Raw genomic sequence first — 14012 nt, forward strand, 5'->3', positions numbered from 1 at the left:
ATTATATATATATATATATATATATATATATATATATATATATATATATATATATATATATATATATATATATATATATATATATATATAGTTGAAGTCAGAAATATTAGTCCCCCCCCCTTTGAATTTTTTTCTTTTCTTTTTAAATATTTCCCTAGTTATGTTGAACAGGGCAAAAAAAATTGTACAGTATGTCTGACAATATTTTTTTCTTCTGGAGAAAGTCTTATTTGTTTTATTTCGGCTGGGATAAAAGCAGTTCTAAATTTTTGAAACACCATTTTAAGGACAAAATTATTAGCCCCTTTAAGCTATATATTTTTTCGATAGTCTACAGAGCAAACCATCGTTATACAATAACTTACCTAATTACCCTAACCTGCCTAGTTAACCTAATTAACCTAGATAAGCCTTAAAATGTCACTTTAAGCTGTATAGAAGGGTATTGAAAAATATCTAGTAAAATATTATGAACTGTCATCATGGCAAAGATACAATAAATCAGTTATTAGAAATGAGTTATTAAAACTATTATGTTTAGAAATGTGTTGAGAAAATCCTCTATGGTAAACAGAAATTAAGGAAAAAAATAAACAGGGGGGTTAATAATTCAGGGGGGCTAATAATTCTGACTTCAACTGTATATATATATACACCTGTTGAAAAACACACTTTCTTATCACTCTATATCTAAAAAAAAGACATTATGCAAAAATGAAGTGTGCTTTACACAGGTGAGTGGGTTTGACAAACCACCTGTAAAATCTCTTATTTTAAAAACTCCTCCATACTCTAGCACTTAATTCACTGAGCACTAAGAGTTCCTTTGTATAATTAGCACTTGTGTGTATTGCCTCTTCTTGTTGAATCACTGAATATTTCAATTGTAAGTTGCTTTGGATAAAAGTGTCAGCTAAAAGAGTAAATGTGTAATTATATAATGTAAAAGTGTATCCTTTTAAAAGATGCTACAACAGCTTTTTCCATCTTATAATATGTACTATTATGAAAATTAAAGGATGAATAGGCCTAAACTTGTATGTGTGTTTTGTATGAAAATGTTCATTCATTCATTAGTCCCTTAGACGCTTTATTAATCTAGGGTCTCCACAGCGGAATGAACCACCAACTTATCCAGCATATGTTTTACGCAGCGAATGCCCTTCCAGTTGCAACCCATCCCTGGGAAACATCCTTATACACTCATACACTACGGACAATTTAGCCTACCCAATTCACTTGTACCGCATGTCTTTGGAATGTGGGGGAAACTGGAGAACCCAGAAGAAACCCACGAGAACGCAGGGGAGAACATGCCAACTCTACACAGAAATGCCAACTGACCCAGCCGAGGCTCGAACCAGCAACCATCTTGCTGTGAGGCGACAGCGCTATCTACTGCGCCAGTGCGCTTCACTGTTTTACCATAAGTGACAGTAAATCATATGAGCAAACGCTAATAAACTGAATGTATTTCATCATGGTGTATCATGTTCGTCATTAATCAGTGCAATCTGCTGAAGTCTAAATTATTTTTAATCAACAGCTAGACATGGTTAAACCATGTTTATAGTATATATAAAATCTATATTTTAATTAGTTTTTCCAATTTATTTTTCATTTCATAGAATAAGTGTGTTTATATTTAACATTTTTATACATTATTTTTCTGCCAAAAACATCTGGTGTTTTTAATGTAAAAGTCAAATACACTCACCGGCCACTTTATTAGGTACATCTTACTAGTACCGGGTTGGACCCCCTTTTGCCTTCAGAACTGCCTTTATTCTTCACGGCATAGATTCAACAAGGTACTGGAAATATTCCTCAGAAATTTTGGTCCATATTGTCATGATTGCAATCATGATAGCACATCCATGATGCGATTCTCCCATTCCACCACATACCTAAGGTGCTCTATTAGGTAAAGATCTGGTGACTGTGAAGGCCATTTGAGTACAGTAAACTTGTTGTCATGTTTAAGAAACCAGTCTGAGATTATTTGCGCTTTATGAAATGGTGCGTTATCCTGCTGGAAGTATCCATTAGAAGATGGGTATACTGTGGTCATAAAGGGATGGACATGGTCAGCAACAATTATCAGGTAGGCTGTGTCGTTGACACAATGCTCAATTGGTACTAATAGGCCAAAAGTGTGCCAAGAAAATATCCCCAACACCATCACACCACCAACACCAGCCTAAACCGTTGATACAAGGCAGGATGGATCCATACTTTCATGTTGTTGACCCCAAATTCTGACCCTACCATCCGAATGTTGTAGCAAAAATCCAGACACATCAGACCAGGCAACGTTTTTCCAACCTTCTATTGTCCAATTTTGGTAAGCCTGAGCAAATTGTAGCCTCATTTTTCTGTTCTTAGCTCACAGGAGAGGCACTTGGTGTGGTCTTCTGCTGCTGTAGCCCATCCGCCTCAAGGTGTGACGCGCTGTGCTTTAAGAGATGATCTTTTGCATATACCTCGGTTGGAACGAGTGGTTATTTAAGTAACTGTTGTCTTTCTATCAGTATGCAACTGGAAATAAAGTGGCCGGTGAGTGTATATATTCAATGAAGCATAACTTGAATGTGTTGTATTGACATTTAATTACTCCAAGATCTTGATATACAGTGTATTCATTGCTGGATATTAGCAATATTAATTATTTTGAGATGGAATATTTTTAAAGCACGCATAAAAAGCGACCTTGGAAAGGAATAATCCAGAAGGAGAAAACAAACATCTTGGGAGTAGACTTTTGAGACGCTGATGCGTGTTTAAATAGACTATACGTTGTGCATCTCCTGCTTTAATTGGGTTGGAAACTGTGGGCAGAAATTGAAGTGGCATTTTGCGGAAGAACTCCCCACTGTATCTGTGTCACCGTTGCCTTCGTTTATCAATGTCCGCCGACTTTTGCTGAGTAGTTTGTTTTTGCGGTTTGCACCATATATCAGCTGTCAGGTCTAATGGGGGCCAGCGAGGAGGACATATGGCTGCAGATTCCCATGAGCCTCTGCTCTTCTCCTCCTCCTCCGGTACGGATGGATCCTCTTACAGTGCAATCCATACGGCACTGAGGGAAAACTTGAGGTTAATTGATCTATAACTTACAAGAAAGGATCAGACACTGCAAATGCTAAGGTTTAAGTGGACTACTGATATTGGATTGCGTTGTTTAAAGATTCACAGGCTTCTCGGTATAGGAAAACATATTTAATACTTTTAAATTGTGTGGAGCATCATATTTCATTGTAACTCTCCTCATTAAAGTGAATTCATAACAATCAAAGTATCGAGGACAAAAAGGGATACACATTTTCTTGAAAACAATCTGAACTAAAAAGAAATAGCTTTTTAATTTTATTTCAGTTATTTTTATTAAAAACAGATGTTTTTTTGTTTATGGTTTAGATTATTGTTAGCAATTTAGTTGTGCTTTGTCATTTTTATATTTTATTTTTAAATATCTGGAATATTTTTATTCCTAATTTATTATATTTTTAATATAGTAGCCTACATCAAGTTGGATTAAATGAAAATAAATACTATTCATTCATTTTCCTTTAGCTTTGTCTCTATTTCAGAGGTTGCCACAGCAGAATGAACTGCCAACTATTCTGGCATATGTTTTATGAAGTGGATGCCCTTCCAGCCGCAACCCAGCACTGAGAGGAATAAATACTTATTAACTTTTTATATGTTCTTCAGTTATTTTTTTCAAGTAAAGACTATTTAAGGTAAAGGGTGTTAGTAATTTTGTTGTGTTTTTTTGGTTAATTTTTATTTTATAAAATTTAAGAACATCAAGTTAAATTGAAGGAAAACCCCTGCACTTATTTGAAATAAAATAGCTCTTTTGACACTTTTTAATTCAACTGGCTTCAAGTAAAGTTATTATTTATGGTTTTAGTATTTTGATGCATTTTTATATGTCTGTATCATTCATTCATTCATTTCTTTTCAGCTTAGTCCCTTTATTAAACTGCGGTCGCCACAGCGAAATGAACCACCAATTTATCCGGCATATGTTTTACGCAGCAGATGCCTTTCCAGCTGCAACACCCATACATTCTCATTCTCACACTCATACACTACAGACAATTTAGCTTAACAAATTCACCTGTAATGCATGTCTATGCGGAGGACCCCCACATGAACACCCAGAGGAAACCCACGCAAACTCTGGGAGAACGAGCAAACTCCACGCAGAAATGCCAACTGACCCAGCTGAGGCTCGAACCAGTGATCTTCTTGCTGTGAGCCACTGTGCTCCCTACATCTGTATCATTATATTTTTACATTATTTTATTACATTATTAACCAACTTTATATATATATAGCTTAACTAGGTTAAGGCTTAACTAGGTTAATTAGGTTAACTGGGTAGGATAGGATAATCAGGCAAATATTGTATAATGATGGTTTGTTCTGTAGATAATTACAAAAAAATATAATTATTTAAAGGGGCTAATAATTGTGACCTGAAGTGTTTTTTTGTTGTTGTTTTTTTCATTTAAATTCTTTTATTCTAGCCAAAATAAAACAAAGACTTTCTCCGGAAAAAAAAACATTATCAGACATATGTGAAAATTTCTTTGCTGTTAAAAATTATTTGAGAAAATTAAAAAAAAAAAAAGAAATCAAGGGTATCAAAAGATAGAAATCGGGGGGGGGGGGGGGGGGGGGGGTAATAATTCTGACTTTAACTGTATAATATACAGGATAAAGCCTTTAGTTTATTTCTGTTATTAGACTAAATTCTTTCAGTGTGGGGATATGGTGTAATTTTCAGGTTTATAGGTTTTTTGGCAGCCCTATGAGTTATAATTCATTATTGATCATTTATCTTATTTTTATAGGTATACTTTGCAACTGTTTTAATTTTATATTTAATTTGTACTTATGTTGCCAAATATATATATTAATAAAAATCTAAATGTCGTTTACAACGATAGTACTACATATTTTCAGCTTTGTCTCAAATAAATCCTGTCACAATAGTTATTAACGCTGTCAGTTTTATCGCTTGATATTTACCACAGCTGAAGTGTGTGGTCTGCAGCAGTGGCCGAAGGGACCCCGGAAACGCGCCGCTCGTGTCGCCCGCGCGCCGCAGCTTCCAGGAAGCGGAACGAATGAAGTTCATTTCTCACAGCTGGTGATGGCGGATGCTGTCGAAATAGAGACCATGAAGAATTATAACATAGCGTTAGAGAGGATAGACCCGAGCATAAGCCGCTATCCCTACTGTATTGTATGGACGCCAATCCCCGTGCTATCGTGAGTGATTCTCGCCTCTACTGTTGCTTTTTGCTTCATGTTGATGTTTCGAAAGCGATTAAGTCCCGTATAAGAGGTTTGTGTTTATGATGGATGCAATACACCAAACATTAACGTTACACCAGCAAGAGACACGTTGCTTCACGTCACCGAGCGATTACACCGCTTTGTTGATCTGGCAGCGTTATTATGTCGCATCGGTGTACATGAAGTGTTATTAAACATTAACTTACATGGCATTTAAACCGGTTTTACTGACAGGAAAGCGCAGACGTTATTTGATGTAACGTTATTTGAAGAAATAGTTCCCCTATAAACATACAGTTAGCCATTAAATTACTCGTTTTCATGTTACAAACCGTATTCACCGGTACACGAAATTCACATAACGTTACTGAAGAATGTTTGTAAAAAGTATTATCCACACTCGCATAGAGTGAGAGTGAATGGGGACTGGCTGTTATGAACAGATGGTTACTGACTAAGCGGTTATGTTTATTTATTTTTATTTTTTTAATTCCACATAATATAACGTGAACTTTTTATTTTACTCATATTTAAATCATCATTATTTATTATTATTTTTTTAAATTAGGGTCAAACTAAGCTTTGGAAGAGTGCTCTTTGCTAAAATGTGTTTGTAACTTGAAACCTCCATCATTGTGGAAAACCTAAAAATAAGAGGACATTTCCAACCCTCTAGTAATGTCCTAACATTACTAGTAGCCTAATATTATTATCTTTTTGTAGGAAATGTCATTATGTGATCAAACTTTTAGTCTCCGTTCTAAATTTAGTATACACAGTAGAAGTCTGAATTATTATCCCCCCTCAATTATTAGACCCCCTGTTTAACCCCCCCCCCCTCCCAATTTCTGTTTAACGGAGAGAAGATTTGTTCAACACATTTCTAATCATAATAGTTTTAATAACTTATTTCTAATAACTGATTTATTTTATCTTTGCCATAATGACAGTAAATAATATTTCACCAGATTTTTTTAAGACACTTCTATACAGCTTAAACAGACATTTAATAGCTTAACTAGGTTAATTAGGTTATCTAGGCAGGTTAGGGTAATTAGGCAAGTTATTGTATAACAATGGTTTGTTCTGCAGACCTTCAAGAAAAAATATAGCTTAAAGGGGCAAATAAATTTTGTCCCTAAAATGTTTTTTTTTTTTTAATTAAAAACTGCTTTAATTCTAGCTGAAATAAAACAAATAAGACTTTCTCCAAAATAAAAAAAATATTGTCAGACACACTGTGAAAAGTTTTTTGGTCTGTTTAACATAATTTTGGAAATATTTAAAAAAGGAAAAAAAAATCAAAGGGGGCTAATAATTCTGACTTTAACTGTATAAAAACACTTAGAAATTAGTGCAGTCAAAATATTTAAGCATGTTTAGTGTAAACAGTGGTAAGCTACGGAATTTTTTCATATATTCACTACTATGCTATACAGTAAGGCTTTCAGAAGGTTAGAAAGGATCTGTTAAGCCCTGTTTAAGCCAAAAGTCCAAGGGCCAGTATTTAAGTTAAAAATGTTTTTTACAGCATGTGCACAATCTCCCTTCAAGTTAAAAAAAATAAATAAAATTAAAGAACACAACCATTGCATGGGAAGTGGCATAGGGGAGAGCAGGGCAAAAAGGAACACTTTTTTGGTTTTGGCCAAAAAGTGAACAAAGTAATGGGGTTAGACAAACAATATTGTTTTTACCAACAACACACAAGCCTCTTCTACAAATGAGCACTTTATGATCACCTGACCTATGGTTTCTGTGCAGTATTGCCAAATGTGCCAAGAGAAAAAATTGTACTATTTACCCCACCTGCAAGGCAAGTTGTAGTAGTAAAAGTTGTAACACGTGCTATTAAAGTCAGATATCACACAATTAATTTAAATTCAGTTTACTGTAAATGATATATTTCCTCTACTTAACCCAATTTTTTGTATTCTTCATAGCACAACATGTTTATTTATTTATCTATTGGATAACATATTTGGATTTATTTGCATTATTAAAAAATGGATTTATTTTCATTATAAGCAATAATTGTTTTTTTCTATTAAAAATATGACATATATACATTCTTTATATAAAATGTTCTTACACCTTACACATTACGATTAAAATTGAAAAATAATTTTTAGTTTAACTGGTGTCCAACAGTGTGTGGCTTATTTGTAACACCCTGTTACAACCAACCCTACTGTGTGGTGTTTTCCTCCCAACTAGCTAGCAGTCATTGTGTTTCAAAATGATTCCATTTCTTAGCCTAGAAGACGATAATAACAACAATATAATATTTGACATACAGACTTTTTTTTACTTTATTTTTTTATAACAAAAAGACGCTACAATAAAAATACTTTTATGCTGCAAAAATGGTTCCTCCTATGTTTCTCATCCAAATTTCCCCAAACTTTTTCAACAATTGGCAGAAAGTTGTCTGTCGACACTGTAGTAAAAACCTCTGAAGCATGTCATGGTAAATACCTTAGAACTTTGTGTTACATTTTACCCCACGTTACTTTGTGCCCTGCGCTCCCCTACACACATTTCCACCTCAGTTTTTGAGTATGCCAAGTTTATAAATGAGACCCCATAACTGTTAAAGGGATTGTTCATCCTAAAAAGAAATTTAACTGTTAATTTACTCACCCTCTAAAGCACAGGTGTCAAACTCAGTTCCAAAAGGGCCGCAGCTCTGCACACTTTAGTTCCAACCCTAATTAAACACACCTGATCAAACTAATTGAGTCCTGCAGGCTTGTTTGAAACCTACAGGTAAGTGTGTTGGAGCAGGGTTGGAACTAAACTGTGCAGGGCTTTGGCCCTCCAGGAATTGAGTTTGACACCCCTGCTCTAAAGAGTCTAAACATTCAAGATTTAGGTGACTTTTTTTTCTTCAGTAAGATGTCCTTGGTGATTCATAAAATGCTAATCAATGACAATCGGCACTTTGAGATTTTAAAAAACATTTCAGCAGGTGTTTCCCACTGTACTTTATAAACTTTTTTGCAATTTAATTGGACTTAGAGTTTTATCTACTATATTTTATCTACAATATTGACCTAATTCTTCACAGCAGAAGTGCGCTTGTTTATATGCTTGTTTTAGAACTTTTGATTCAGCTGCCTATGGGAGGAATGACTTGGAATAATAAACCACAGAAAACTGTCAAACTACTTGCAAACAAGTGTTTGCATGATTATACAGACAAAGCAGAATCATAAAATAAGAAAATATAGTTTGCAAAATCAAGCTGCAGAACGGGTTGTTTTAACGTCTAAAAATGTGTGGAAGTCAATCGGGATGCTCATAATAACCGTTAACCGAAAAGGGGTGTTTTTAACCGATTAATTGTATCGGTTAAATGGTTGAATATTCAGATTAAATAATCGGTTATATTATTCTAGATATTTTTAAAGTTTTGGCTGCATAAGAAGCCGATCGCAGCGAATTCACTTTTTGCATTGAGAGGGGCATCTTTTGAATGATTTACTAATGGCCGCGAGCGTTTTGTGGCGCCCTGTGCCCCTTGTGATTTTGGCGTTGAGCGATGTGCTCTCGTAGACTATTTATTTTATTGTGTTTATGTAGTTTATTCTGTTATTCTATGCTGTTGGAAACACTGCAGGTGCGTGAAGATGTTCTGTTGTTTTGATGTTCTGTATGCTGTTGTTCACTTGTTAAATTAAATCAGTATATTAAAATGCAATATTTAATGTGTCAGACACAAAATAGACACGTCAATTATTTCTCAATTTAAAATTAATCTAATCAGTTAACTGTTAATCTTCAGTTAACGTGTGGCGGTTGTCGGTTGGCAAAATTAACTTAAATGATCATCCCTAGAAGTCAATGAGACCAGAAGTCTCGAGCCAAAAAAATTCAAATGGCTGAACCTGCTTGTACACGAAGAATAAGACGGTAGTTAGCAGTTCACAAAGTATTTTTGTCATTATTCCTGTTAAATCAATATCATTATAGATAAAAAAAAAGCTTCAGAAAATAATCACAACAAGAACATTTTATACCTCCTTGACAACAAAAACCTGTTATATTTTGGGATGGATTTTAAGTTTACAAACATCAACAAGAGGGCAACCCTTATGTTTTCACGTGGCATCAGAATCCGAACTCCTCCCGATAATCCCATTTGCTGCAATAAATCTGATCACAGCTGGTGTTAGACCAGTCTCCTGGTGTCCTCCTCTCTAGATTGTCTCAGTGTGAGAGTTCCTCGCCCCATGTTTTGTTCATCTCCTGTATTATTTGGGTCAGCGGTTTGCTCTGTAGGACACTTGGTGATAAATATGCCCATGGACAGGAGCGTATCTGGGGTGCCGGCGTATGCCCTACTCCACTTCAGACACTCCACTGGGCCTGTTTTAGCCAGGATATTCATTTTACACCCCGGAGAGCTCTGTTGATAATACTTTTTTAATCACTTTGACAGGAAATTTTGGTCTTGTTTCTAATCCGCTACCTTATCTGGTTGTCCTTTGGATTGCCGGTTCGGTTACCGTGCTTGTTTGAACTCTGAAGCCAAAAAAACATGAATATGAATCAGCAGGGGAAGCAGGATTTTGGCCAGGTGTGTGACATTGACAAAGGGCACTCTCTACTAGCATCAAGCCTTGTGCTCGTATATCTTTCCTCCTAAAAACGCACAAAAGTGCATGCAGATCCATGGATAATGTTAAACAACAGTTTTGTGAGCAATCGTCTCCTCCATATTTTGCTCTCCTCGTGCGGTAAGTGAAGGATAATGTGCAGTCATTACCGTAAAGTAAACCCTGTCCTTGATGCAAAACATAAGGCCTTGTAGCTCCCTGAATGGATTTGTTTTACGTCATTCCTGAGAGTTTAGAATTAGGATAGATATAAACACAATAGGGAAGTGGTAAGTTGATGATTTTTCCCGTTTGTTGTGATAAATGTTTAACCGCCTCTTTGGAGTGAACCCATTTAGACGTGTGTTGACAGCTGCTTATTCAAGACAAGTAAAAGATTTAAACCTTTAGGTTTTTTTTTTTTTTTTGACGGATTGAACATGATTTTTTTTTGCTTGCTTTTGTCAAACACAGACAATAATTGCATATTTAGCTTTATCTTGATATCAGTGTAAATTATATTAGCCCTCATAATGCATTAATCATAAAACTTCTGGTATATTTGAACCCCCATTTTTTTTAATACTTAACCTAATAGTAAAGAATATGATACCAATATATTCATAAGTAACATTTATGTAAAATGGTTATATTAAAAAATCAGAAAGAATGGTGTGTATTTTAACATGATAGTTGAACTAAATATGAAATCATTTTAATTTACTTATCCTCCGCTTGTTCCTGTATTGCCAATTTTCTTTAAGGAGGCTCTCTTAGTGGTAAAGAAGACAAATTCTTACCCAAAGTGTCTTTTAAAGTTTTATTCATTTTAAAGAATTTACAACAACGACCGTTTCTTCAGAGAGTGAGACGCAGAAACAGAGTGTGTTCTCTTTTTATCTAGTTTGTAATACCCACAAGGTCATCAGTGACATACTGGGTGAATCACAGTTACATCAACGCTCAAACTTCATTTTTTGATCATCTACATTTTAGTCTTACCTCCTGTCCGAACATTTAGTTTGGTAAATCACCATGTATTTATCCAGATATTGTCTGATGATAAACAGATGTTCAAGTGGTCCAATGTAAACAGTACATCCATGGAAGAATAAAAGAACAGACCTTTATAATGTATATAAATGAGTATATAAACTAATATAAGATGAGTAAAATGAACGTCCACCACATTCCAAACCTGTCTTTCTTCTATGGAAGAAAAAGATGTATAATTTGAAAAATGTTAAAAAAAAAAAAATAAAAAAAAAAAACAGCGATTGACATCTGTAGTATTTTGCAACCCAAGCTCTTTGGAGATATGTGCATACCTTTCTGAGAACCAAGACATACAGTGCTTCCGGAAAGGATTCATAGTGCTTCACTTTTTCCACAGTTTTTTTAATGTTACAGCCTTATTCCAAAACTGATTAATTCATTTATTTCCTCTTTTTCACAATGTGAAAAAAAGGTTTTTTGAAATTGTTGCAAATTTATAAAAAATAAAAAAACCTGAAAAATCACATGTACAGAAGTGTTTACAGTCTTCGCAGTGAAGCTCTAAATTGACCTTGGGTGCATGATGATTCCACTGATCATTCTTCAGATGTTTCAGCAGCTTGATTGGAGTTCACCTGTGGTAAATTCAGTTGATTGAACATGATTTGAAGAAGGCATACACCTGTCTATATGCCAGGGTTGACAGTGCATGTCAAAGCACAAACCAAGCATGAAGACAAAGGAATTGTCTGTAGACCTCCGAGACAGGATTGTCTTGAGGCACAAGGCTGGAGAAGGTTGCAGAAGAATTTCTGCCGCTCTGAAAGTTCCAATGAGCACAGTGGCCACTAGCATCCGTAAGTGAAAGTTGTTTGGAACTACAGAACTCATCCTAGAGCTGGTCTGCCATCTAAGCTGAGTGATCAGGGGAGAAGGGCCTTAGTCAGAGAGGTGAATAATAACCCGATGACCACTCTGTCTGAGCTCTAGCGTTCTTCTGTGGAGTGAGGAGAACCTTACAAAAGGACAACCATCAGAGTGGCCAGACGGAAGACACTCCCCACCTGGAATTTGCCAAATGGCATCTAAAGGACTCTCAGACCATAAGAAACAAAATTTTCTGGTCTAATAAGACTAAAATCAGACCACATATTTCTCGGTTCTAAAAAATGTAGCCGTAGGCACACATTCACAATGAGCCTGTGTTTGTATGTTTTGTTATGGATATCAATGGCTACTGCTTTATTCCAAGATTTTTCTGACGAAAGAATTTCAGAAATGTTTAGAAGCACTTGGTTGTAAGAAAATGGTGAGGAAATTTGGGTGAACTGTCCCTTTAAACCATCTGTATTGTTTTGTTCACTTATTAAGATTTACCGTTTGGACTTTTTAGATATTTTTATGTATCCTTCTGGGTCAGGATGGACCCAAATGCATAATGATGATTAAAACTACGTATTTAAAATGCAAATAAATATTAGCATAAAAATATTTTCTTCCATACAAATGAATAAACATAATGATCAGAGCTTTTTTAGGTAGCAAAAACGTATGTTTAGAAATAAAACTTCATATTTGTTGCTTTTGTTTCTACTAATTGTTTGTTTCTGCTTTTTCAGATGGCTTTTTCCATTTATTGGCCACATGGGCATCTGCACCTCCACTGGAGTGATCCGAGATTTTGCAGGTCCATACTTTGTCTCAGTAAGTATGATTACATACATGATTATAGTCAAGCTAAATGGGTTGTGGTCTAGTCAAACTACAGTCTTTGTTTGTCTTTCCAAGAATACATGACACAGTGCATTATCGGGCATTGTAAGGCATTTAAAAGCACATTGCATGTCAGTTCTGTATTTTGGAGGATGCTCATATGGTCAGTTATGTTGTACATTTAAGTTGTAGATGCAGGAAATTGGCAAAATAAAACGCATTGTTTAGGTCTAGGCGTAAGTCAGCCGGAAAGTAAAATTATTCTTAATTACTTTGTTTATAATATCTGATTTATCATTTTAAATATCATGATCTTTATGCGCAGTGAAATATTGCACTAGCTTTCACTTTTCATTGTCATCACTTCTCAAGATCATTGTCATAATCTTAGCCAATACAATACTGTAGCTGTTTAGACCAATGACTGTAAAAAATATGGACGACGCGACAGCCCTTTTTCCCATTGAACGCCTTGAGGGCAAAACGCCTGCTTGACGGGCACAAACTGTCGCAAAAGACTGCTGAAATTGGAGCCAGACATGCGCAGAAGGATTGTCTGATGGAGCCAGAGGAGGAGCCGCGAAAATGAGCAGAGTCGAGCTTCCAATCAAACGGTTTATGCAAAATCAACTACGCCCCCCGAACTTCTCAGCATGCGTTTGCTGTTATATCAACACAAATGGATGTAATAACGTTAACAAATATGAGGGTTTTATATATTCAATCGCGCCAGCTCCGGGCCACAGCGCATAACTTACTCGCGGCGTCACGGGCTGATTCCGGCTCGCATGCGGCAGCGCCGGCTCGCTCGGCCACTGCATCTGGCTCGATTGACTCAGACTGGAATCGGCCAGTGAGTCCAGGCATCCGGAGTAGGTCCAGCAGAGGTAACATTAGTCAGTCTGAGCTCTAAGAGATAAGTCTCCGGCAGGCGAGAATCTAGCCGGAACTGTGTTTTGCTATCTGGGTGGCTAGGCGTGTATCAGCAAACTAATAAAGCCCGAAAAAAGCCCTGAACTTAGCGAATAAACAGTGTTCCACCAGGATCATGTATGTCAGAAACTATAGTTTACTGCTGAACTCATTTTGTCATGGTAAAATAACACAGAAATCGAATAATAACATTTCAGTCTACTTCAGTCTCCTGCCGAAGCTCAGATGCCGCGCTTTGAGAAACTGTCAATCACAGCTGTCAATCACGATGACACGCCCAGCATTAAATTACTGCTAAAAACAAACTGTTTACAAAAATGAAGATCTGCACCTATTTCAGCACAATAACCAGTGCCTTAATCGACCAGAACTATCTTTCGGGACATTTTATTGCAAGTGTAATATTTTTTTTTATTTGGGCTCAAGTCTCCTTCATTAACACGGAGGAGGCGGGCT

The 14012-nt window shown here is 35.9% G+C and overlaps 1 protein-coding gene and 1 long non-coding RNA gene across 3 annotated transcripts in view; one reads left to right on the forward strand and one right to left on the reverse strand.

Moving 5' to 3' along the window:
* The window catches only part of tmem222b (transmembrane protein 222b), a 71448-nt gene that overhangs the window by 24110 nt on the left and 33326 nt on the right, over positions 1–14012 (forward strand). Inside the window, exons 1-2 of one of the 2 annotated variants that reach the window (XM_002665517.7) lie at positions 5065–5286; positions 12530–12614. In XM_002665517.7, the coding sequence (XP_002665563.2) occupies positions 5168–5286; positions 12530–12614 (204 nt within the window). In that variant the 5' untranslated portion in view covers positions 5065–5167. Of the gene's footprint in view, positions 1–5064; positions 5287–12529; positions 12615–14012 lie in introns of those variants that run through there. The other variant, XM_073931603.1, reaches the window with a different exon arrangement.
* Positions 47–5264, reverse strand: LOC141379043 (uncharacterized). The gene is made up of 2 exons (XR_012394969.1): positions 5044–5264; positions 47–3079 (listed from the first exon to the last, which is right to left on the reverse strand). It is a non-coding gene; the product is annotated as an uncharacterized lncRNA (long non-coding RNA).

The sequence above is a fragment of the Danio rerio genome, chromosome 19 (genome assembly GCF_049306965.1).
Source record: "Danio rerio strain Tuebingen ecotype United States chromosome 19, GRCz12tu, whole genome shotgun sequence".
Taxonomy (NCBI): Eukaryota; Metazoa; Chordata; class Actinopteri; order Cypriniformes; family Danionidae; genus Danio; species Danio rerio.